General features: G+C 46.9%; 1 protein-coding gene and 2 long non-coding RNA genes across 3 annotated transcripts; 1 reads left to right on the forward strand and 2 right to left on the reverse strand.

Annotated features, from left to right (window-relative positions):
• Window positions 1-232: 232 nt before the first annotated feature.
• LOC135829677 (uncharacterized) lies at window positions 233-995 on the reverse strand. The gene is made up of 4 exons (XR_010555892.1): window positions 935-995; window positions 731-812; window positions 439-493; window positions 233-347 (listed from the first exon to the last, which is right to left on the reverse strand). It is a non-coding gene; the product is annotated as an uncharacterized LOC135829677 (long non-coding RNA).
• Window positions 996-10,411: 9,416 nt separating this feature from the next.
• Window positions 10,412-26,607, reverse strand: LOC135829039 (uncharacterized). Its single transcript, XM_065341445.1, has 10 exons — window positions 25,685-26,607; window positions 19,925-20,206; window positions 19,181-19,283; window positions 18,689-18,840; window positions 17,713-18,003; window positions 16,766-16,888; window positions 16,127-16,297; window positions 15,380-15,537; window positions 13,955-14,141; window positions 10,412-13,155 (listed from the first exon to the last, which is right to left on the reverse strand). The coding sequence occupies exons 1-10, from the start codon at window positions 25,779-25,781 to the stop codon at window positions 11,369-11,371; spliced, it is 3,351 nt and encodes a 1,116-aa protein (XP_065197517.1). The 5' UTR covers window positions 25,782-26,607; the 3' UTR covers window positions 10,412-11,368.
• Window positions 22,034-23,834, forward strand: LOC135829040 (uncharacterized). Its single transcript, XR_010555789.1, has 2 exons — window positions 22,034-22,303; window positions 22,455-23,834. It is a non-coding gene; the product is annotated as an uncharacterized LOC135829040 (long non-coding RNA).
• Window positions 26,608-26,775: the final 168 nt, after the last annotated feature.

Raw genomic sequence — 26,775 nt, forward strand, 5'->3', positions numbered from 1 at the left:
CACGTCACAGATCTACTCACACGATCAGTACTGTACATGTATGAACTGTTCAAAAAAAATTGGCTTTGGCTCGATTTTGGTGCGGGAGGGCCCGGGAATCTCCATTTTTTTTGGTCTCGCCTAACGTCTAAACTTCAATTGTAGTTCGCCAGCTGACTACTTTCAGACTCCATGTAGGTCGGAGTACATCTGGCTTAAAAGTTGACAACAACGACGCACGCTCATGAGCAACGGCCACCTTACCTGTACTGTAGCAGTACTTTCGAGTTCCCGTATGGGAGTTCCCTCACTGTGTGTGCAATAGCAGCCTCATCGGACCAGTTCAATGCGACGCGGACAGTCCGACACTGAGGAGGATATTGAAGAAGTCAGAGACAGGAAGAATGGTTGATTTACAACTCAACTAGCAAGGCTGCACACCCACGAAGTTCCACTCACCATTGTGCCGTCCTTCTTGGAATGCAGAAATAACGCTTCTTCTGGAGAACGCAGCCTGTTACAAAGAAAAAGGAAGGAGCATCGCCATCGGCATTGGTCCTCTGCTATTCACCGATTGCCGAGTTGCACAGTTCACTGGAAAGGGCAACATATGTGACAGCGTTCACCAGTACAGTCGGAGGAGAACATGGGAGAAGGCAAAAAAGGGCAACACACATGAATCCCTTATACACAAGCGGTGACAACTCTAGCGCCACTGTCCAGCAATGTTTATTGTTGGACTTACATGCACATCCCAGCCATTGCCGCCGGATTCAGCGGCTTCTTCTTCTTCGTCTCCCATCTTGGAAGCACTCCTTCCCGTAAGTTCAGTCCTGGGATCGGGAGTACAGTCAGAGGAGGACGTCGCAAAAGGCAAAAAGGCAACACACATGATTCCCTTATATAAGTTATAAGCAAGCAGCGGCAACTCTAGCACCAGCAATGTTGGACTTACATCCCAGCCATTGCCGCCGGATTCCCACGCTTCTTCTTCGTCGTCTTCCAGTTCCCAGGTATTATCTTGCAAATACTCCTTCCCGTAAGTAAGTGCAGTCCTGGCCTGGGTTACAGTCCATGCGCCAAGACCGAAAAAGTCGTCTAAAAGTTGTACTTTTTTATGCAGATTAGCCACTTTTCCGAGCTGAATAATTCAAGTCTTCGTTGAAAAATTGTCAAGAAAATTTTAGAAGTCTCGAGTCGTTTGCAATTTTCTCTCCATCAGTGCTTGTTTGCGGAAGTTTTGCTTTCCGGTAGGCCCTGACAGATTATGCTAATATTTTCGTGAAACTATGCTTTTCGCATCGCTGAAAAAATTGCAGAATTATGCTATTTTTATGCTAATAGTTATCATATGCCGCATTATGCTCACATATGCTGCTAATGGTTCTGTGCAAAATAACAGGGAAATTTTTTTGTAGAGGTCGTTGTACTGTAGTAGCAAAAGTTCAACGGGATCAACGCACCGTCCGACCTAGCTACGACCGTCACTGATTGTAGTGGACTGGACATTTTCTCAAGGGAGTCGTAAACCTACGACTTCCTGGTGCATCTACTTGTACTTGTACTTGTAGAACATGTACAACTGTATGGAATTAAAATTTATAATTATTTGATGCGAACAGGCGGATTATTCCAATTTTATGCGATTCGTATTAGGCTCCGGCGGATTATGCTCGCGAAATCATGGAATTATGCTTTCATGGATTCTCGCATTATGCTCGTAAAATCCTATATGCTTTGGCACCCGGGGATATATATTCACTTTTTTGTACTTATGGAGCCTCAAAGTTCGGAAAATTGTGCCTTTGTCATACTTGCAAGTTGCAAGTGGCCATAAGTACGGGATTGCCCTATCAAAAATTTAATAATAATAATAATAAAAGTACAACAAAAACATGAGTATCCCCATACCAAGCTGCAAGGTGTCCATGCATGTTAGAGATCAACATGGAAAAGAGAAAACATTACTTCTTCTATCATCACTTAATTTCTTTTGTACTTCAGTAAAAATATTATTTCATTGCCAAATTAGTTTGAGTTACCTTTGAAGATTATCATGTTCAACTCACGGTCTTCATAATCATCGTACTCGTCCAACCGATGTCACCCTCACCCTGCGAATAATCAGCTCATCTTTCCCGTAGCTCCACTTCTCCTTCTATCATGACCGAACATCAAAACTATACATCAATGTCGAGCAATATCCATTATAGCAATAAAAACTGCTTTATGGCAGTTTTCTAAAAAAAGTTATTGTGTTCTAGTCCATGGACCCCGTCTAAAAAGTAAGAAATTACCGAAATGTGATAGCTGAAAATTAAAATTTCACACAAAACCTCACAATAATCACAACACTTTAAATGCTGCTTTTAACACTAAACTAATACTTGTACTGCACCAACAATTGGCAACATGCATGCATAGGAAAGAGGATCACGAGGGGAAAAGGTCTTCTACATGACTGATTGTAGCTTTTAATTCTGTGTGTGATTATTGTGAGGTTTTGTGTGAAATTTTAATTTTCAGCTATCACATTTCGGTAATTTCTTACTTTTTAGACGGGGTCCATGGACTAGAACACAATAACTTTTTTTAGAAAACTGCCATAAAGCAGTTTTTATTGCTATAATTTCTTTTGTTTTTTTCTGTCACCAATCAATGGAATGCCCTACATGTATATCAATATGTAAATGATGGCCTTCACATCATATCAAGAGGTTTATGTACTCTTGATCATATCAATACCGTATTATACGCATTGATGTCCAAGCCTTTTCTTGCAGAAAATGGCAATAGCATAATGCATGTCCTTCTGCGGGGAAACATGTGAGTAGTGGTCTGGTGGTGGTGATACTTATTTTATACGGAGATCATTCTGTGCATGTTGCTGTTGCAGAATTTCATGACTGTCATAAATTTGTCTTGCCTTTCAGATATTTTAGATTTCCCCACCCTCGATCAGATTTATTTGAGAAATGTAGCCATGCGCCAGGTGCGTGTCACAGATGTTTTTGTTGATTCTGTGTTTATAATGGTTTATGATCATGGGTTATCGTGATAAGGTCATCCAGCATCACATTGCACTGAAATCGTAATCCTGTTGATGTTGATACAACTTTTGGAAGTAGTTCAATGACTTCAAACTGTTAGTCCACGATTTTCTAAAACAACACAGCAAAGGAGGAACAATAAACATGTATTAAAATGTAAACAAATACATTGCTGAGTCCGACACCTCGTTCCAACAACTACACTGACCCTGAGGATAAAAGGGACAAGGCTATGGTTGGAGGTACTAATACTGAGAGATAAACAAGGCACTCCATGATAATACAATCTTACACATCTTTTGGTGAGTATGAATGATATCCAATCGAACCTCTTTAGGACGAACACCAAGGGACCGATGGTATTTATTCTGTGAGTTTGTCTTAACCTACATGTATCTTATAACCAGTGAATACAATTATTTCTCCAATAGACATACGAATAGATTTCTTCTACGGCGAAAGATTCTAAGCCACACCGACTCATTGACTCGTCTCCTATGAAACAAAAGAGTCACTAGAGAGGTTCTGCAAAACGAAAATGTGTACAAACTTTCGCTCTACATCATGAAGTGCGAAACTACGCACGAACTTTCGCAACTTTGGACGCGAAACTTGCAGGGAACGCGAAATGAACTGTCGTAGGAAATTTCGTGAGATCGGGTCATGGCGTACGCGCACTTGGCCCACGCAAACTACGAAAAATGTGCAGAACGCAAAGTTCGTGCAAAAATTCGTACACACTTTCGCAAGGACTGTCGCGAAACTTCGTTCGAATTTTCGTTTTGCAGAACCTCTCTACTGAACCTTTCTTTAGCAACATGACGGCAACTGAAACAGCATCAGGGAAAGTATGATACATGTACTGCACATTCTTGCAGGTACTACAGGTACTACAAACAGATTGCAGATCGTAATTCTTGCTTTGGCGGCACGAAATTTTATTTGGGGCAGTGCATTCTCGGCGGTACTCACAAATCAAACAGCCCAGACTCGAGTAAACAAATCCAATCATACAAGTACTAGATTTTCATGAGACGAGACTGCACCAATTGGCTTGTTTCGTATGAAGCAAACAAGTTACTGAACCTCTCCACAATGGAGATTTTCCCTGATATGCGAATTTATTTGGCAAACTCGGTCAATGAGTTCTTGAACCTTTCCCTCCAGGTTGGGAATTGCCAACGATAGTATGCCACTGACCAGAGCCTTACTTGTAACGTACTAATGTACAATGAATATGAGTATTTCGACAACACATCTAACATAAGCCTTACCGTCAAGAAGGTGAACTCGCGTTCTTCGCACACTGTAGGCAAGGGCAAAGAGATAAAAATGGATCCGAATCCGAATAAAATCAGCACACGTTTCCGTAAATGAAAGGGTGAGCATAAGCAAATGAATCGAAGGAAACTGGTCAACTCATTGATCACCTGTCATTGAGTATTCCGTAAAAGGAGGCCTCGGCAGCGGAAAAGCTAAATTTAGAAAGGAGATCCTGTCAGCTTTTCCATTATTTATTGCATTCCGCCCAAAATCAGCACACTTTTCGTAAATGAAAGAGTCAACACAAGCAAATGAATCAAAGGGAACTGGTCAACTCACCTGTCATTGAGTAATATTCCGCGGAAGGAGGTCTCAGCAGCGCCGAAACGAAATAAGCCAGGCCAGGAGACGAAATATCCGAAACAGCTCATGCAAGAAGCAGTTCCAAAGAAGGAAGTTCCTCGTGCATGCACATCCGAAAACGGAAAAGGCAACAACAAAAAGTCTGCAATGCACACGCATGCGATGGTACGTAGGAGCCATGGAGTAGCTCCCTGGTCCAGGACCAGGTACCGAGCATCTTACGTAGAAACTTACGTAGCTACGTAGACAACGTGTCTGAATAGCGGTGTCGTTAGGTAGCGCCATGTGAACACAATAATAGAAAAGCTGACAGGATCGCTTTTCTAAATAGCCTGCAGTCATATCATGGCTGCTAAAATCCAGACTTCCAGAGGTCATGACTTCGTAACATGCATAATGTACAAATGTAATGTACATGTACATGTACACGAAGTTTTGCGGACTACCCGCCACTATCTCGTCCGCTATGGGATACCTGATGAAGCCTGATTCACTCGCATCTTCTGCTACATGTACTGTGTCAGTGTGAGAAAGAACTTTGAAGAAGACGAGTTCGAGCATACAATACCGTGACTGTATTGCCATGGTTTCTACCCTGCTTTTTATTGAAAACACTATCTGCATGACCTCCGAACCCTTTACCATGCAGACCACCAGCACTGATCAGGTGCATTGTACACAATTGTACAGCCTACATACTACAACTGTGATATAATCGTGTAGTTATGCTCTTACCTCCGAGAGGATGCCAAATTATGCTCCACATTTTCAACCACCAAATTATGCCAATAATTATGCCGGCATAATCCGCCGGTGCCTAATTCGTATGCAATTTGCCTCGAATTATACGATCATTCGATTTTGGTAGGAATTATGCGAAAAATTATGCTAGCATAATCTGTCAAGGCCTACTTTCCGGACACCTGGATTGGGCCTTTGACCTTATGGATGTCAGTTGTAGTGGTGGTTACTCATTGTCTCGACGTCGCTGGGAGTGTTCTTGTGGGAGCTTTCGAGTATTCGTAAAAATCAGGCAAGCGGCAAAGAAAAATTCGCCAACTTTTTGGGCAAGGTAGTGTGTGGACATCGATGCTTTCCTTTGACTCTCCACCGATGTGGAAACACTTCCAGAAGCGTTCATCGGTGTCCGGTTCTTGAAGGGGTCGTGGTGGCCTTCACGGTTTGGAACAAAACAAAATCAATGCATTGTGTGTCGTCACCAGTGGGAGACGTATTACATGGCAAAGAAACGCACCAGCACCCGCATTCACTCTTGAGGGGTCTGAGATAGAAGCCCACATCATCTTCGTTCAAATGACAAAGTTCTAACCAGGGTTTGCAGACCGCAATTTCAATGTCATTTTTTGGTCCAAATGGCCTAGCCAATAGCCTGTATGTAGTTTATGAAGCATTGGCGTGTTCTTCGGGCTTGCAATCATGTTACATGTGTATTACTCATGAACTTCTCTTGTAAGATTCGTGCGAAACTGAAAGTTGTAATGTACTCTCGGCACAGCTTGAAGTAGGTTTCAATTCTCAGTGAAGTGCAAAGGTCTTAAACCGTCACAAGTTGTGAATCAGGTCAATGGGAATATGATCCAAGAGTCCACAACCCCAAGGGAAATGTGTGATGGACTCTTAGTATGACCTGTGCGCAAAAGAACTGCAGTTGAGTCATTGTTTTAGCAATATGGCTGCGTTCTGAGTTTTAGCACATTCTTAGACTCTTATTGTACTGGAGTGTGCACTTTATAACACTTGTACATGTATAACAAAAGCTGAATTATAGAACGGTAGAAAATGATATGCCCCATTCTCAGCTTTGGTTTCTGGCGTTCTTTTAATAATTATTAGTATTTCAGACTGCGTGTTCTTGGACTCCGTGTTCTTTAAAGGGGAAGTTAATTATGCCTAAAATCAAATTTTCACCAGTTGTAGTTTTCGGGGTGCTGAGTCCAATGGTTTTGGTCCGAGGAAGCTCAGACACTCCCTTCCCCCTTTATTCCCCATCGAACTTTATTTATTTTATTTATTTATTTCACTCAACTCGTGGTTCATGACCAATTGGCACGCAAAGTGCGAGAGAGGGGTGATAGCCAACCACGGCAAGAAAAGAAAAGAAAGGAATATAGAAAAAGAGAAGAAAGAAGGATAGACAAGAATCCAGCAATGAGATCCTATCGTACTACATTATGCGATCGGAGTGCATTTTTAAGGCTGGAAAGACATTTTGATGTCTTAACATGCTGGGGAAGTTGCAGCCAAAGGCTGTAGGACAAAAACAGAGGAGAGTTGGTAAATGCGGCTGAATTAGCACGGGGAAGTGAGAGACTATTACGAGTGGACCGGGACAGAGAAAACCAATTGTATACGGAGAGATGAATGGGAATTTTACCTAGGCGAATTCTGTGGATCAAAACGCAAAGCTGCTGTTTGCGATTATCTTGCAGTGGCTGAGTATTGCTGACACAATAGAGCTCAAGACTAGGAAATAAACGCTGCTTGTTAAACAATATTTTAAGAAGAGATTTATGTTGGATTTCAAGTTTGTTCACAAGATGTTGACTTAGACTACACCAAGACTGACATGCATACTGGAAAATAGGTAATACAGTAAAACCTGTAACTAACGACCACCCCTTGGTGCCCGGAAAAGTGGTCGTTAGTGGCAGGTGGTCTTTAGTTAGAGGTTTGCACCGCGCGACCATATATGGATCCCATTATATGATATGTATGTCAAAATGCAGATAATACAATCCCCCACCACTTGCGCCCTGACATTCTTCTTTCAGATCATACAACACTTGGAGAGAGAGAAAATCAAGTTTTTTTATACACCGGAAGCGATACGACCTTTTGACACGTATGTCGACTCACTGGGTTTCCAGAGCAGCGCTGGCCTGGCCAGGCAGTGCAGTCACTATCGACTCCATCCTCATCTGTGTGCGACTACACTGGCAACTGGTATCAGTGTGTTGATCTACAGTGGAAACTCAGTCGCTCCGACTTGGATGTAGTGTAGCGTAAACTGTACTGGTGTGTACCAGTACGTGATGCGGCGATGTTGCGAGTTTTCGCACCTTTCACTGTAGACTAGTATTATCCGCCATCGTATCCTGGCCTGTGTTCCGTACAGGTGAGTACATAATAGTACCGTAGCATGCTACAAGCTAGCCAGCACAGACTGTCAGTGTGACCTGGTGTAGTGGTGAGTCTGGTGACTGAGCTGTGTGATTGCACTTCGACAGAGAGCCGCTCAGTCTTAGTTTCTCCTTCGAGTAACATCGATCAAAGAGCGCTTTGGATGCGCTCTCCAAGAAGCTTCCTATCATGTTTCAACTTGACAGCACTTGAAATTATGACAGGTGTAGTGCAATCCACACTGATTCCACAGTAAAAATGAGACTGCGCTCATTTGTCCAGCTGTAGTATCGAAACGACAATGGAAAATCATCAACATTTTGAGAAGGAGCTTCAAGCAATGTTTGATTTGCTACATCGCGGTCGCTAGTTACGGGTCAAAATTCGACATTGGGACAAGAAAAGGCGGTCGCTGGTCGCGTTCAGCAGGTAGTCGCTAGTCACAGTGCATTTTGAATGTGAGACCGTCCGTGCCTGACAAAGTGGTCGGTAGTACCAGGCCGGTCGCTAGTCACGGTTGTCGTTAGTTACAGGTTTTACTGTAGATACGAGCGATAAAACATAGAACGGCATGTATTTGGCAAATGAGAACGATGAGGATATAGTATGCCGAGAACACTACTAGTTTTCTTGCAAATATAGTCTACATGAGGAGCCCATGTTAGACAGTCGTCAATAATTATACCAAGGTGCTTATGTTCATGGACAATTTCTATGGTCGATGAGCTGCCAGGACATGATGAAGACACATTACAGAACTGATCACTAGCACCGCTACAGAAGAACATCACTTTGGTCTTACTAGTGTTCGGTCTCAGCTTCCAAGTCGACATCCAAGAAATGGTGGAGTTTATCTTTTTCTGGAGGTCATTGACTAGCAATTGCTTGCAACTACTTGAAGCGGAAACTGTGGTGTCATCGGCGAACAGTGAAACATTAAAGGGGAAGTTAAGGCAAAAATTAAAATTTCACCAGTTGTAGTCTTCGGGGTGCTGAGTCGAATGGTCTTGGTCCGAGAAAGCTGAGACGCTCCCTTCCTACTTGAATCCCAATCGAACTCGCGCACTTCCACCGAAACTGGGTGACTGCGCCCTACGAGATGGGGATTTGTATGCAAAATGTCACTAAAAGCGCCATTTCGTTCTTATAAAAGCACGGATGACCGCGATTGGCCCATATGTTGTAGTCTTTTGGACGCTGAGTCGACTGGTTTTGGTCCGAAAAGGCTGCGATGCAGCGTTCGCCCCTAATTCCCAATCGAACATGGTTGAAGAAGCGGTCACGTGCTCCTGCGTACACCAGTCACCTGGTCACCGTGCCTGCAGGGTACAACTTACAGCCTGTTTTGACCTTTTTTGGGTGCAGTCCTGTCACTCGAGTTGAACCTTGGTGTGAAAGTTGTCGCCTGCTGGCGTGGTGACCAGGTGATTTTGGCACCCAGGAGCACGTGACCGCTTCTTCAACCATGTTCGATTGGGAATAAAGGAGGAACGCTGCATCGCAGCCTTTTCGGACCAAAACCAGTCGATTCAGCGTCCAAAAGACTACAACATATGGGCCAATCGCGGTCATCCGTGCTTTTATAAGAACGAAATGGCGCTTTTAGTGACATTTTGCATACAAATCCCCATCTCGTAGGGCGCAGTCACCCAGTTTCGGTGGAAGTGCGCGAGTTCGATTGGGATTCAAGTAGGAAGGGAGCGTCTCAGCTTTCTCGGACCAAGACCATTCGACTCAGCACCCCGAAGACTACAACTGGTGAAATTTTAGTTTTTGCCTTAACTTCCCCTTTAAGGACAGACATACTCGAACTCGCGCACTTCCACCGAAACTGGGTGACTGCGTCCTACTAGATGGGGATTTGTATGCAAAATGTCACTAAAAGCGCCATTTCGTTCTTATAAAAGCACGGAGGAACGCGATTGGCCCATATATTGTAGACTGGTTTTGGTCCGAAAAGGTTGCGATGTAGCGTTCCTCCTTTATTCCCAATCGAACATGGCTGAACAAGTGGTCACGTGCTCGTGCGTACACCAGTCACCTGGTCACCGCGCCAGCAGGCGGCAACTTTCACACCAAGGTTCAACTCGAGTGACAGAAACTCGCTCAAAGGTGTAGCCTGCAGGCACGGTGACCAGGTGACTGGTGTATGTACGAGCACGTGACCACTTGTTCAGCCATGTTCGATTGGGAATAAAGGAGGAACGCTGCATCGCAGCCTTTTCGGACCAAAACCAGTCGACTCAGCGTCCAAAAGACTACAACATATGGGCCAATCGCGGTCATCCGTGCTTTTATAAGAACGAAATGGCGCTTTTAGTGACATTTTGCATACAAATCCCCATCTAGTAGGGCGCAGTCACCCAGTTTCGGTGGAAGTGCAAGAGTTCAGTTGGGAATAAAGAAGGAAGGGAGCGTCTCAGCTTCCTCGGACCAAGACCATTTCGACTCAGCACCCCGAAGACTACAACTGGTGAAAATTTTATTTTAGGCTTAACTTCCCCTTTAATTAAAAAAAAAAGGGGGAAATGATAAGAAGTCCCCAAGAATTACTCGGCACATCCCAGCCCCGCAACAGGCGCACACTTTCTAGCTCAAGATTGCACCATACCAAAGCCGCTAGCACTGTTCTCAAGGGCATTACAATTAGGTCTAATTACAATGACTATGGATAGGGGACAATCATAAAAACATCATGTGAGAGATGGTGAGCGGCAGGGAGTAGTAAAATACCGTTATTTTACTACTCCCTGGTGAGCAGCTAGCACGAATCGGAATGCAGCCATTCAGCAAAGCTTCAGTGCACAATACTATGCACTGTCAGAACACCTGCACGGATTCAAAGCTCTAGCTAACAGTATTACTGTATTTAATAGGCAGCTACCCACATAGTATGAAGAATAATTGTCACCAATTTTAAAATAGGCTTCAAAATAAATGTACTCCTGTTGTTGTAGCTCTTGTTTTTTTCCTGGCGACGGATGGACACTAGAAGCAGCAGGACATACATGTACAAGCTCTAATGTTGTCATGTGTGTATCTCCTAGTTCTTCTTGTTGCCGCCGAACAGCTCAGTTCAAAAAATAATGTTATTAGTGATCTAGTTCACCCGTTTGCAACTTTCTCTCAAAGCAATTTAAAATAGATCTAGTGGATATTACTCAATAGTGTGATAGATATTAGATTGATAGCATCAAGTCGACAGGTTTACTCGTGCACCGCACTCGTTTGTCGTCCACGGCATCATCATCACGCTGGTAGCATGTGTGAGCGGATCGCGCACCGTCCGCATCACACACTGCATACATAGTGGTGTGTATGGTGTTGGCTGTATGGCAGCTCAAGGACCATGGCTCTCGCCTGATACAGCTGGGCTTGTTCCAAGGGTTGGGGAAAGCGAGTTGGCGGCTCCATGTGGGTTTGTTGCACGCACGATTGATCACAGTGGGTTTCCGGCTCCATCCTGGTTTGTTCCATGGAGGATAAATTCATGCAGCAAGGTGGATCCAGAAAGCAGATTGGTTTGTTCCACGGAGTATCCATCAACACACAATGCCAGCGGTAAACACCTACTACACATAGGAGTTGAGACTGGTGACATTTCCGTTTTCAATGCGCTCCTCCGTCGGCGGGTATTCCACGCCATCGACGATGCAGGCATCGTCCACTTCGTACTCTTCATTTCCGGCGCGCGAGCGGTGCGAGCCGTTGCTGATCTTCTTGCTCAGCGCGGACGGCGGCACATTCCTACCGGATATCATGGCGTGCACCGTGTCCGCTTTTCGCCTCGTACTCGGCCCTCGTTCATTGACTGTTCGCAATGCATTGCCACCACCACCGGAGCTAGTGTGGATGGTGTTGATGTTAGTCCGGCTGCTGGTGCTGCTGCTGCTGTTGCTGCTGCTTATGCAGGCTGCGGTGTTGAAGAAGTTGACGTCGTTACCGAGGGGAAGCTCGCTGGACAGCGGCTCGTCTGCGAAAGCATGGCCGTCGCCCGAGGGCTTTCGTCGGCGCTCCGGCGAGTGCTTTGATCTCGAACCTCTGCTGGGCAAGTGCGCGTCATCCTGCCCGGTCTTTCTCGGATGTGCGCGCCTGTCAGGGGCAGTGCCGGCTTTGAGTTTCGTACTCTGCGCGTACTCTGATGACGGTAGTTTCATCACCTGTATGGCTAGCGGTGGTCGTGCGGCCGTCGGCAAGTCCTCGCTGTAGCTGACCTGTTTGGTGACGGTGCGTCGGGGCCGTCTCAAATCCAGCACGCCCTGGCTGATGTCCGCCTTGAAGGAACCCGACGCGCCGCTCTCCGGCGAGTCTGGGTCGGCTAGGTGCGGTGGTTTCTTAGACGGGAGAGTTTTACTGCGAACAGCGGGCCTGTGGGCTATTGGCGGCTTTGAACCTGGTGCTTCGGCGTGCCTCGGTAAAGACTTGTTTTTGACTTCGCGTGGAATGGATGCATGCTCATCGCTGGAGAACCTTTCCAGCGCTTTTTGTTTGGAGGCGTGCAGAATGCTCGCGCGTCCACTCAGATTCTCAGGGTCCTCCCTGCTGCGCGGGAATCGCCGAGAGGGCGGGTCATCCAAAGGCTGCCTCCCCGATCTGGTTGCCCGGGGTGATTCGGCGCCATAGCAACCGAGCCGCACCGGGTCTTCGGTTGGCATGGCGCCGTACTCGCCTTCGCCACCACCTTCATTGTTGACGAGTTGTGAGGCTGACAGGTAGAACGAGCCGTTGCGATCCAGATAGCCCAGCGACCGGCTCATCGCATACTGACGGCGCTGGCGTTCCTGTAAGTACACCGTTTCAGGATCTTCCTCTGCTGCTGCTGCTGCTGCTGCTGCTGCTGCTGGTCCCGGTGATGACGAACGTGCCGCCGTGAGAGACTCGTGATCGTATGGACTGCGACCGTTATCACCGGTTGCAGCACGGGACCGTGACTGACTTTGCTGTCTGGACAGGTTGTGGAGGCCTTCTGAGAAGCTTGTGCTGCGTGATGATCCAAGGCGTTGCAGCTTCAACTGACCTTCACGTCGAAAGTGCCTGCCGGTCGGTGAATGGTCGGCTCCTCCGGGATTGCTTCCCGCGTCGAATGCCTCAGCCGAGGGCGCCACTGCAGAGGACAGATGATAGCGAGCAGTGGCCGACTCTGGTGAGTCTGGGAACGGCTTACCACCGCCGTTGCCGTGGCTACTTCTGGGGGTGACTTGAGTGCTGTCGCTGCGAAGCCTTCGCCGCTTGTAGACGATGAGAAGTACGACGAGCAGCAGAATAACGAGGGCGCCGCCGACGCCGGCAGCGGCGTAGATGATGGTCTTCGTCGACGATGGCTTGCCGGCCACTGCCTCCTCGGACCTGGAGGCGGGATCTGCACGCACAACAAACAACAAGGGTGGTGAAATAAAACACCATCTCAATCAATAGGGACCCATACTGTAAGACTTGGCACTGTAACAAGTTGCACATTCTAGCAATTCTCCAAAAATGAATGGGGTACCCAGAGTTCAGGCTCTTGTAAACTCTAACTATATTTATTTATTTATTCAACATCTCCTGGCTCGTCGTAAGACCGCCAATATTTATGAGAAGTCGGGTGGTAGCCAACCACGGCGAACTAAATAATCAGGAGAGAAACAAAAGAGAGTACTGCAAGGAGGAGCATGACGAAAATGGCATACTTTCCTTTAAAAAATGATCTGAGAGTTTTCAGGCATCTTCACAAGTAGCGCACGTGCATAGCAGACATTACCATCTTAAAATGGGATAGCTTGAGGCGAAGAAACTTTGAAAGTCGAACGTGATATTTATCTTCCTCACATATCTAACCCTGCAGTCTTAGCACTTCCACTTCAAAGTTAATCGATCTGTCAGTAGTGGTGACACACCATGTACCATGTATTTGCCCATCGGAAGAGAAGCACGCAAACACACACACGCACACACACGGACAGAGAGAGAGAGAAAGAGAAAGAGAGAGGGAGAGAGAGGGAGAAAAAGAGAGAGAGAGACAGAGAGAGACAGACAGAGACAGAGAGACACAGAGACAGAGAGAGATAGAGAGAGAGAGAGAGAGAGAGAGAGAGAGAGAGAAAGAGAAAGAGAGAGAGAGAGAGAGAGAGACAGGCAGATAGTACTACATGCATTGCTAAAATTCCCAGATAACCTACCGGTCGCGGGTGAGTATCCAGTTTGCAGTGGTGACCAGCGACTCCAGCCGTGTTTGTTGCTGCATCGCGCCCTCACTTCATACACCGCATCAACCATGATGTCCTTGATTTCACCAGTGATCTCACGATCCGCCTCCCAGGACTCGACCTGCACCGACCGCCACATGGGTCGTCCAGCTTGCTCAACCTGCATCCGACAGACACGGATAGGGTAGAAAAGAAGCGCCACAAGCTGGTCAGTACTTGGCTGAGCTTATTGGGCCCCACCACACTCCAGTATTCACTCCGGTGTCAGGAGATAATTATGTAGATTTTGTAGAAGAAAGAAAAGAACTTCATGATATGGTTGCATCTAGCTCACTGTGAAGCCTAGACCTCCGGTCGGCCTGGTACAATACGTCTCACCATCCCTTTTGCTCCTCAAATCTAACCAGATTTGAGCTCACGAGTATGCGTATGAAGAAAAAATCTTCCATTGGTCATGTGACTCGTGTCTAGCAGAATAAGTACTGTAAAAGCAGACATTTTTGGTGGTGTTTTATTTTCGGTAACTTCGGTGCCGACAACTTTTACCGAAAATAAAACGCACTGAATTTTCAGTACAACCGACAGTGTATATAATGTCCTACTAGTACACTAATACCTGGAAAATGGGTTTTGCCGGAAATTTCCCTCCACCGAACCGCCGATATTTGGAGAACACCGAAAATATTACACCACCGAAAATTTCTGCTTTTACAGTAATTCATACATGAACCGTGGCATACCACCTCCTGGGAGTGCAGCATTGACCTTCGTTTTAACTTGTATGTTGCAGTTGTTAAATTCTACGGATAGCTGGATTGCATTGTTTAAAAGTGCAATGTGCCGCAGAATCCTGCTGCTGTTGGCAGAGATGGCATGTCTTGTTCTCTTTGAAGTAGTCAATTTTCTTCATATTAATTTTTTTCACATATTTCTCAGGTTTTTAAGTAGAGGTGCATAAACATTCTGTAAATCTGAAGTACACCTGAGGAGTTTGTAGACTTCACGTAACAGCATCCTAAAGAAAAGAAAAAAAATGCTCGTTGTTATTTTAGCTCTTCTTCCTTGCGCTGTTTCTATCACTTCTCTACTGTACTTAATCCATTACTTCGCCATTGCCGAGCCACCGCGCTCACAGCAGAGACGTATGTGTGTGTGTTGTTGTTGTGAAAGTGGACCACAAAGACCTATTGCACTTAATCAATTGTCCCCTTTTTCATTTGATTTTTCCTTTGTTTCACATGACGATAAGGCTCGAAAGTATACTAGGGAAAACTTTGAAGAAGTTCTTGAAGCGCCTGAAGTGCCTTTTCTCCTTAGCGGTATGATAAAAGATAAAGGGGCGTTGTTTGACAAACCTCTTCTCTTCCTCCTGAATGATACCCCAATGAATCGACTCACCTGGTCATCGCCTTTGAAGAGACCGCTGGATGGCATGCGCCGATAGTCCACAGAGCAGTTCCTGACGTCCTCGCCGCCATTGTGTGGGATGTGAATGTGCACGGTCAGGGACCTCAGGCGGTGCGACGTGATGTCAGTGATATTGGGACGATACGGTCCTGAACACGCATAGGCAAACACAGAGACATGCAGCGGGGAGAATTTAGCCGCGACTCAGAGTTTCACGCACACACTCAACCGTGATCACACAGCCATCACCACACAGCACAGAAAGACGCTGCGTTTTCTTTGCCCTTCTCTGTATGAGTCTGTCTGCAAATATCTTTTTATTTCATTTCACCGTCCAATGGAAAAAAGCCAAAGCAAAGGAGGGGGAGATTAGCCAGCCGTATTGAGAGACATATCGATGATGCACAAACAATTACAGTAAAACCTGTAACTAAAGACCACCGTGACTAGCGACCAGCCCGGTACTACAGTAAAACCTGTGACTACAGACCACCGTGACTAGCAACCAGCCCGGTACTACAGACCACTTTGCCAGGCACGGACGGTGTCACATTCATGTACTATGGTTGTGCGGTGCAAACCTCTCACTAAGGACCACCTGCCACTAAAGACCGCTTTCTCTGGCTCCAAGGGGTGGTCGTTAGTCACAGGTTTTACTGTGCTGCAAATAGCATCGTATAGTAAAAAGGTAATGGTTATATGCGTGCCCACTCTCCACAGTTCACCAATCTCACTTACTCGTGGGTTGGGTGCGGAATTGAGCCTCGCCCGGAGGCGACTGACCAAACTTGTTGCGGGCCAGAACCCGAGCCCGGTAGTACATTCCGGACAGCAGCCCATTGGCGTGGAGAGTGCCCTGCAGCTGCTTTGATTTTACTGTCTTCTCGGCGATTACAGTAGCACTGTCACCTGGTGGGATTTGCACGACACACACACACACACGCACACACACACACACACACACACACACACACACACACACACACACACACACACACACACACACACACACACATACACACACACACACACACACACACACATATTGCCTGTGACCATGGTGAAGTAGACATTAATAGAGGTAAACCAAACCAGTAGAGCAGAGAGGTTCCAGGCTGTCCCGCAATACAGTGCTCAACACCGAAAGGCAGAGCTAGTTACAACAAGAATAAGAAGATGGAAAATAAGGTTTCTGATAATCGCTTAGTGCATGAAACTCGGAGTAAAAAACTTTTTTTAATCCTCCTATTCTTGTTGAGGTGAACCAAACCAATCAAAACAGCCCATACAAAGCCGCATGCTTCTAGGGACAAGTGTACGATGCTATTGTGCATGGTGGTGTTCAGGGCAGCGCCACCGACAGTATCCTGTACTCACCTCTGGTGACTTGGATAGTGTACTCCTCAATGGGCGAGTTCCCATCTCCCATCACCTGCCAGAAGACATCCACCGAATGTGCTGTTATGCGTAAGTCGGTGATGTTTGGCGGTGGAGGTCGACCTGACACAGGGAGAGAAAGACAATCATTCATAAGAATTAGAAAAAATATTGAATACTTTTAACCTCACGAATAGGAACAACTCGTGAACAGAAGACGCATTTCTCATGCACGATCGAGGATGGCTATTGGCAAGGTTGACAGCCTGTGCAAGTGACCGTGACTATCAGATCAAGGTTAATTTGATAAAACAGAAGACAGCAGCAGTGCAGATAAGGTTTCATTATAAGCCAGACCTCATAAAAGCCGCAGACCTGTGCTAACCGCACAGCCCTGTGGAATGCTGTGCTTAAGCTGTTCGGCTCCAGAGCTGTTATCTCGCTATGCTACTGGAATGCACTTGTCACCGCCTCGTGCAAGCATCCTTGCTATCAATGTACACTAGGCCAGGCAGAGGTAATATCTATTTGATCAGGAGCATTTCGAAACATTGGGGGAACTTCAAATTCAAAGGATCAGTCGGGGAAGTGGAAAAAGATGCTGACCCCACCAGGACTCGAACCCGGTACCTTGCTTGCCATGAGCAATGCTCTAACCATCTGAGCTATGGGACCAGGTCGAACCTAGAAGGCGCTGGCAAGTTTTTCACGCCAAGGGCAGCTCACAACACGTGTCACATATACTGAAAAATGGTACCTGATTTGCCCGTCTATAAGTCGCAATCCATTCTCATGTCCAAACAAAATGGTCTCAATGCATTCACATAAGCAAGAAGTCACACTTGATTCGCACCCCCTTCTTTGCCCTTGAAGTTTAGTGTGAAACGGTGCGACTTACAATCGGGGAGATACGGTATTCAATGTCTCAGTTCTTTTGGTCTCCTTACCCTTGACCATGACCCTGTAGCTCTCCGATGCGCTGCCGAAGGGGTTGGTAGCCACGCACGAGAACAGACCGCCGTCCTCCGACTGCAGCCGCTGGCCATGCAGGGTGGCCGTGGTTGCGTTGCTGGACGCGCGGAAGTGATCGCCCATCGCCAGCGGCATGCTGTTCTTGAACCAGCGGACGGTGGGCGCGGGATTGGCCGAGTACTCACACACGGCAATGAGGACTTGCCGATCATCGGCAGAATCCAGGTGAACCGGCTCTGTCTGGTTAGTCAGTATCACCGGCGAATCTATGCAAGCAGAAATGAAGAATCGGTAAGAATTGCAGACTTGGTACTGCCCGAATACCATTGTATGGCCAGTTATAACGCAGATGTGTGAGGTTTACTTTACAGTAAAGCCTGACCGTTTTTCCTTGCACGGACTGTTCTACACAGACACTGTGGGACCTGGTTCTAAAGACCACCTGGCTTTAATGACCGCTTTGCTTAAAAAGCCATTCTGAGGTGTGGCTGCGTGGCGAGTCTTCGGTTTTGTACAGACTATCACACACAGCACACTGCACACTACATGCGTGTACTAGGTATGGCAATATACTATTGGATACAGCCTGTCTAATCACACTAAACCAACATCGGATGACCGCCCAGGGCATCAACGAACGTTCAGCAGGTAAAGCTAAAAATCCACCGCAAAACTGCCTCCCGCATGTCTGTGCTCATGTATATCATGCTGGACTGCGGAGCATTTGAGCACTCTGTGGAGGTGCCCATCTTGCCCTGATTAATATGCTGCTTTACGTGCTGCTGTATATGCAGGATCCTTTCCTGAAGATTGCCACAAGAAAATGTTTGAATCGACTGAATATTGTTCTGTGTCTGCTTTTGACTGCATTCACAAATTTCTCATCCGTATAACAAAATTCCTTAATCCTCATCACCTGTTCATTTCATTTCCCCAGTTCTTCAGACTTACAGAGTACTGTGACTCTTGCACGGGTGAGAGCCGTGCCTGCCCAGTTGCTTGCTTGACAGAAGTAGAGTCCGTGGTCTTCGTACTGGGCACTCTCGATGTGCAGGGCATGGCCCTTGGCTATAGGCTGGCCGGTTGGGGCCGTCTTGTACCATCTGCAGGAAGGTAGGGATGGTGGATAGGGAAAAGACATAATTATCATGCACATTACACACACACGAATGCATGTGCAAATGCACATGCACATCCACACACAGAGGAAGGTTATGTACAGATACATAGAACTGCATATTTTGACTTGACGATATGCATGCACTTGGTCAGATCGTGCAAAAATCCCACCCTCTCAGATACAGCACTGAAAGTTGCAAACACACACACACACACACACACACACACACACACACACACACACACACACACACACAAATGCACAGACAGACACACACACATACACAAACACACACACACACACACACACACACAGTTTCCTACCTGTAATGTGGAGTGGGGCTTGCGTTGGCCGCACACAGCAGCACACCTGTCTTGCCCTGTTCCACTGTGATGTCCTCTGGATTACGTGTTATCTTGGGTATTTCTGCATACATACACAGCACACATGGACGCACAGTGACACACACACACACACACACACACACACACACACACACACACACACACACACACACACACACAAACACACACAAACACACCTCAGACCTCAGACCTGCCCATCGCGGAAGCGATGATAGCGAACAGCTATGTTAGACATAGCAACTTGTGCAGGGATTACACCATTCAACAGCTTGCAAGGCTGATGAATTGACCGGCACTATTTTTAGCCTGGTATCCACCACACAGCTGATTGAAGTGACTTTTTCTGGCCAGTGAATCCCTATTTTTCATTTTTTTCATTTTTTACACACACACACACAAATGGGATCACAATGGTACAGACTAGGCATTTCATGGTAGAAAACCACTTTAGGTTGCTGATGGCTCAACAGCTTGACAAAAGAGACCCAAGAAGCTATTCGTAGCTGGCAAAGAATATAAAACTTGCACCAACAAGCAGTTTTTATTCACATCGTACTTCAAATATTTCTCTCCCTTCCTGGTTCGAGTCCTGGTATTGACAGTCAATTTTTCTTCAGACTTTTCCCCTTTCCATTCCCTCAACTAGTCAATCTCTTCAATATGGAAAACCTGGATATTGTGATCCTTTCCTAAAGCACTCACGTCCGATTTCCGGCGTGTGGTCACTGGAGGTTGCGGCCAGGGGATTGCGTGCCATGCATTTGTAGATGGCCGGGTAATCGGCGCTCGTCCAGAACGGCCTGAAGTGCAGCTCTCCGCCCACGGCGCGCCGTCGCCCGTCGCCGGTGTTCACAGAACTGCCGTTGGCAAACTGCCACGTGACCGCCGGTGGCGGGATGCCCTCGCTATGGCAACGCACCACGGCATCTTTGCCGTCGATGACGCGGAAGGCCTCTACGGTGGGATGGCTTGGTGGCGTGTTCACTGTGGTGTTGTATGGGACAAACCAACATACACACACACACACACACACACACACACACACACACACACACACACACACAGATGTACATAGTTGAACTCGGGTGGTGAGCGAATTTAATTATGGTAAAAAAGGAGAAGGACAAGATGTTACGAGTTGTCAGGTTGCTGAATGTCTCAGTACTCCTTGTCAGTTTCTTTGCGATTTGTTCGCACTTGCTGACTGTATATGATCTGGTTACGTTGGTGGACAGTTAGCATAACTAGTAACATTTTGACCTTCTCCTTTTTTTATTTTTTACCATAGACATACATGAACAGGTACATGTTCATGTATAGGAATGACAAAGAGAAATTTGTGGGAAGTGAACCGGTGCCACAACAGCGTTAACCGATAGCTTTTATAGTATTTATACAAAAGGATTTGCACGTGGGATTCGAACAAGGCACGCCTGCCTTTCGACTTTCGAGAATAATGTTCATTTTATTTTATTTTTTTTTACAATGATCACAGCTCACAGGCAAAGACGAAAGATTGCATAGTGGGAGCATAGTGATGGTGTGTGCCATAGATTGAGCCACACGCAATCACGCCGTGATAACATGTGTGATCGCTGATAGTCCAATAACATATTCTGTGACTCGCTTTCTTTCCACTGCATTCTCTCCTTCCCCATCAGGAGCTGACTTCGAAAAAGATATTCCGTTAGATCTCAATGCATCGCACGCGCACATCAACCGATCAGACGATACCGAAGACGAAAATCATAGTTTTTGTCTTCACCCACTTTTGCTAAAAAAAACCCTGCACTTGTAGCAAACAGTCAGTGGTGAGGTGTGGATTACGCAATGTTGCGTAATAATGGATGGGTTGACCAGTCTTCCAACTGCAGTCATATGGAGTGGTGCACCACCTGTGTAGATCTACACTATAATAGAGTTTTTGGTGTTATGGCTGCAATGAAACACAAAGTTTTGTCCCTAGTGATGTTTCTGCTGATGCTACATCTGGCATTCAAGTATCCCCTAAGTGAATGGAGTTGAAGCGTGAATGCCAACATCATTCTGCAGTGGGGCACAGCTGTGTACTCTACATGTACAATTGCGTTGTACATGTCATGTAGAGTGGATGTCATCAGGTGACCTGTGCAAACAGTCTTCTTAGCCAACTCTGAATACCTGTATTCACTAGTCCACAGATCTCACTGCTCAACTAAGTTTGTACAGCAAGAGAAGTCAAAGAGGGAAGGGGGGGGGGGGGGGGTGGAGGCTAGGGGTTCATGGTGTATATGTACGTGGTGTGTGTGTTGGGGGGGGGGGGGGGGGGGTAAAGAGGTCTACTTTTGTGTGATGTTTGTTTACAATTGGTGTCAACTATTGATAAAATACTTGATGAGTACACATAATGTCATGAATGTTCTGAGCCTCATTGCACACACGGAGACACACAGTTCTACTCACTACACACTACACTGTATTCACCCCAGTGTCTGTGGATTTTGTAGAAAAAAAGAGAAAAAAACACACGCTCTCCAAGATCTGCTTGGGGTTCTAGGAATGACTCTCAGACTCAGCAGGTCTGGCTGAGACGTGTGCTGTGTCATACACACACAACGACCATGTGTAATAAGTCATTTTCTTTACGACTGTCCTGCACACTCGCATTACTCCGTTTCCCATTTCCCACACACAACGAACCTACCAGTAACACTAACGTGTACACTAAGCTCTAGCGGTCCGCGTTTTACAAGTCAAACACAACCCCCCTACCTATGAATTATGCAGGACAAGACTGAGCACGACAGAGCAGGGACACAATAGACCGATCCCCTTATTATACTGGGTTCGAGCACGGGGGCAACCTCACTCGCGATCGAGCTAGTTTTTGAACGTGACAGCATCTTTGACAGTGTGTTTCAGGTTTGTTTTGGAATGTCTTCTGCTTAGTTCAAGTAGTTTGCGATGGCTTCGAGCGGTGCTAAACCTCCTGCTGGTAGGAGCAGAGTCTCCGAGAGAGACATGGACTGTGATGCCGCTGCAGGATTTTTTCAAGGCGCGGGAGGGAACGATCTCGGGCCACAAACAGGAGTTACTCCAGAGGTGAGTTTTTTTGTTGTTGAAATATTCGAATCTCGAATCGTGTTGTGAGATTTATTTTGTACCTAGGCTACAGCAGACCATATTTCTTTCTCCTTGCGATCGGTGCTGAAGATAATAGTAAACTTTTTCTGGTCTGTCTTTTCCTCTCCAGAGCCATCTTCTATGAAGGTAACCGTGGTGCTGCCAAGTCACCAAGTCGCGATCAGCAGCCCTGAAGTGGAAAAATCGATTTTCCAACGATCTGGTTGGACATCAGCCACTAAAGTACTTCTGATTTGCCTGTAGTGACAACAGCAGCCATCCTTGGACACCTTGCAAAGACAGGAAAAGCCACTGGTGGAAGCGACTGCTATGAGGTGACGATAGCAGTGCAGTGGTGATCGCTGTTTTGTCAAGTCGAAGGGCTAGCCAACCCAGAGGAAGCATAAAAAAAACGATGAGCAGTGCGTGTTATTTGTTGAGCGTGAAGAGCTAGAGGAGGACAGTGCAAACACATGGACGGAGTGGATGGTGTTTGAAGAACAGAGTGCTGTGTGCCGGCTGGTGGTGATAGTGGTCTTTGTCAGCATGTATTCGTGCTGCTTCTTGTGCTGGAACACTTCTCGCCCAGGAAGGCAGATTGCGTGCTCCCTTGCCCTCGGTTGGCTATGGGGCATTTGTTCCAGGAACATTACCCCAGAGCCAATGATGAGTCGTACCTTTGAAAAGTCGAAGCTTGCTGTTAATCGCAAGCGTAGCGCAGTGGATTGCTCCCTCTTCGAAGCACGAGGGCCAAAGCTTGCCGCTGTCTGCAGCAAAGTGTGTGTGTGGTTCTTTCGAACCTATGTATTCGTGCTGCTTCTTGTGCTGGAACACTTCTCGCCCAGGAAGGCAGATTGCGTGCTCCCTTGCCCTCGGTTGGCTATGGGGCATTTGTTCCAGGAACATTACCCCAGAGCCAATGATGAGTCGTACCTTTGAAAAGTCGAAGCTTGCTGTTAATCGCAAGCGTAGCGCAGTGGATTGCTCCCTCTTCGAAGCACGAGGGCCAAAGCTTGCCGCTGTCTGCAGCAAAGTGTGTGTGTGGTTCTTTCGAACCTAACTATTTTCTAGTATATTTAACATCCTCAACCCGCCACCACCGTGCGCTCTTGGCCGAACTAATGCACGAAGCATAAACACACCAGCACAGCAAGGACACTTCCGTTGACAGATATTGTTTACGCCTCTAGACCGCTGTTTCTTTTCTTCGAGCTCATCGTTAGAGGAGGATAGCAGGATACTAATGATGATATAATAGAAGATGATAGACGGTTTATGGTCCGATATTGATGATTGAAGATCTAAGAAAGCAATGACAGTGATTGCGAAATGGATAATATTATCATGATTATATGCCAGTCTGGTAATGCGTTGTACTAGTGGACAGTATTGAAATCATCACTGCATTCGATGCAAATATTGGTATACCTTTGGTTTCAGTATTGGAAAAAAAGAGTAAGAGAACCTGGTTGATTTGGTTGCATCTGCGACTGGCTACCGGGTGTTGTGATCAGCAATGTTACCATGGGAGAAAATAAGAGCGCAAGGATCTGTTGGGTCTTTTTGTGCCCGTGCGAGAACCCTAAGTGCATGGCAAAATAGAACTGTTTCATCCACAATGCAGAATGTCTTGCGGTACATGGCATTGATGACTGAACATCTCGCCAGCTCGCCCGAATGGGGATCATGCCCAAACGGAGGAACAAGACGTCTTTCCAGCTCAGCTAGCTATATAGTATATACCGTGAAACGGATGATTAACTTGTGCCACGCATGACAGCTTCTGTCCCATTCGGCCCAGGCTTAGACACATCAATGTCAATAGCAGCTGATCCTCCATTACATGCTCATTGGCGATTTACGGCCACCTCCAACTGTATCCGCCGTCCCTCAGCTTCCGTCTTCGCAGGTCTGGCTCGGCGCAGTACATTTTCTCGGCTAGGCTCAAAGAAGTCCCACAGAGCGGTCCAAACACCTGAAGGCAAACCAGTCAGAAACTGGCGCGGCTCAGAGTCTTTCTTTATGTTATTGTACGTAAGCTGTTTTTCGGCTTTCTTCACCCCATCGTCCAACTGCTCCACGAGACTCTGTACACGAGCTCTACTTGCTGCCAACTCCTGATGCAGATGCTGCACTTCCATTACAGGACCAAACTGCACTAAGCCAGGTTCCTTTCCAACTCAAAATGCCGTTGCCTCTCAGCAAAATACTGGTTTGCGAGCATGGGGAGCTCGTGATGCAGACGCTGCACTTCCATGACCGAACTGCACTAGGCTCAGCAAATACTGTTTTGCGAGCATAGGGAGCAGAGCGTCCAGACTCCACTCTCTTGCGAAAAGCAAACCTGGTACCGTAGGACAGCTGTTTGGCTTCCTGGACTCATCCTGCCCTTGTAGAGCTGGGCAAAACGATTTCGACTTCGGGATCGAAATGATCGCTGCATCTCAAATATTCAGAGTGGCCCTAAAACTACGTCCTTCCTCACGGGGAATAGCCTGGATCCGCTTGCTCCAGGCCGCTGTGGCTCCACACGACGAAAGGAGTGAAATGACTTGCTTGCTTCGTCCTCCTGTTCTGACAGTGAGGAACGCAGCAATGATCCTGAGAAGGCATCCTGAAGTCGTAAAAAGGAAGACGTCTAAACAAAAACAAAACAGCTCAAATCAAAAGTCCTTGTGGCATTTTTTGTAGACGTAGCAGGCTTGCACTGCGTGTAGATTTCGCGTGCTCTGCACTTCGCATGCGAGAAGTCACGCAAAGCCGAGGTGAGGTTGGTCGCGTGTGTGCAGCAGGATCCCACGCGACTGCGGAGTTGCCCCCTTGCTCGAACCCAGACAATAATAAGGGGATCGGTCTATTACAAACGTCGAGATCTTGTTGAGACATTATACTTCATTTGATTTCCTTTATCGCACATAGAGCCTACAGCAAAAGTCTGGTTCTAGGGTGGGAACCATTAGCACTGTATATTGGCATCGCGCTTTCAGGGCTCCTGATCAGAGCCTGAGACATCAGGCACTTTCCTCCATACTCATCGTTACTTTTCGCTGTATTGAAAATATGAATTTGATTACTAGTCTCGTCCTTGCCTATCTGCTCGCACTGCGCACGACCTTGTGGAAGATTGACTCAGTTGTCAACGGACTGCGTCACCTAGACCTACCACAAAACGATCTAGTATCGCTCGCTCTAGGGGTTGCTGGGTCTGCATACAGTCCAGGTTTGGGTCGCATTGCAGGTAGATCAGTATAGTGAGTAGTCATTTTTGATGAATCTATCAGCCTTGAATAGCTATTATGTTACACATGTGTTCAGTAAAAACACCTAACCGAATTGCAGGCTGTGCTCAGCTAGACATACCTGCAGCCACTCGTTGGCAAGCGATCATCGACAGGAAGCAGAGAGACCAGAAGCGCAGGCTGCAACCACTGTGGATTGCACTCCGCCCAGGAAGCATCCTCTCTCAAAACGTTGCTCGCCCCACAAACGCGGGCGTTCCCAGCACTGGCGGAACTCTGGAAACTATCCAGTCACAGAGCACACTAGAACCTAGAGGCGAACGAATGATTATCAATAATTCTACGCGCGGGGTCAACTAGCACTGAACTAACGCACGGGTCAGGTCCAAAGGTCACACATCCAGAAAAGGCACGAAGAGCACGCTTCTCTTAGCGCAAGGGCATCACACATCAGGCAAACATAAGTACTAGATCACTGGTGGTCGATTGTTTCCAACACCAAACGGGGGTAAATCCAAACGGGAACCAGCAAAACGTTGATGAAGCTGCGTTTGGCGTGACGGGATTGATACAGCTGCGGCTTGCGCTGGGTACCGACAAGCGTGCAGCGCGCCTCCAAACCACAGCTGATTAGTTGTGCAACCCTGGAACAGTTATGTCCAAGTTGGTGGCCTATGGGGTTGTGGCGCGTACACGAGTATGTCCCAAAGACACTACTCTTCGTTCTCGCCGGGGAGACTTGGTTACGCGAAGGCGAAGGAGAGGCGCAGAAGCTATATCTAACCTACCGGCTTCAGGGCCGAGAGGATGCTGTATGTGGACACGATAGGGCAGTGGCGAGCATACACATCCGTTGGTGGGCTTCGGCTGGCTCAGCGAGGGCTGACTGAGTTTGCGATAGCCCTACACGATTTTACCGCCGCTAGTAATTCTTCCATAGAAGGTAGGGCTTGAGCTGAACGTAACCGTTGGCAGTGGATACTGCCAATGTCTGGCAGACCCGTGGTCGCACGGCTGAGCTTCGGGCCTGGCCGAGTCTATTATTTTCGTCGTAACGTTGAAAGCCAGCGGTCAGTTGTCAGCTGGCGAGTTGCATCCGTACAAATGTCATGGGGTAGACCTAGCACACAGGCGCCGATCTTCCATAGGTAGGTCTTATCTAAGGCGTCGAGTATCGCGTCTAACTCGGCGTGAGATCGTCTCTGGGATGTG

Source organism: Sycon ciliatum, chromosome 13, assembly GCF_964019385.1.
Source record: "Sycon ciliatum chromosome 13, ocSycCili1.1, whole genome shotgun sequence".
NCBI classification, from domain to species: Eukaryota; Metazoa; Porifera; class Calcarea; order Leucosolenida; family Sycettidae; genus Sycon; species Sycon ciliatum.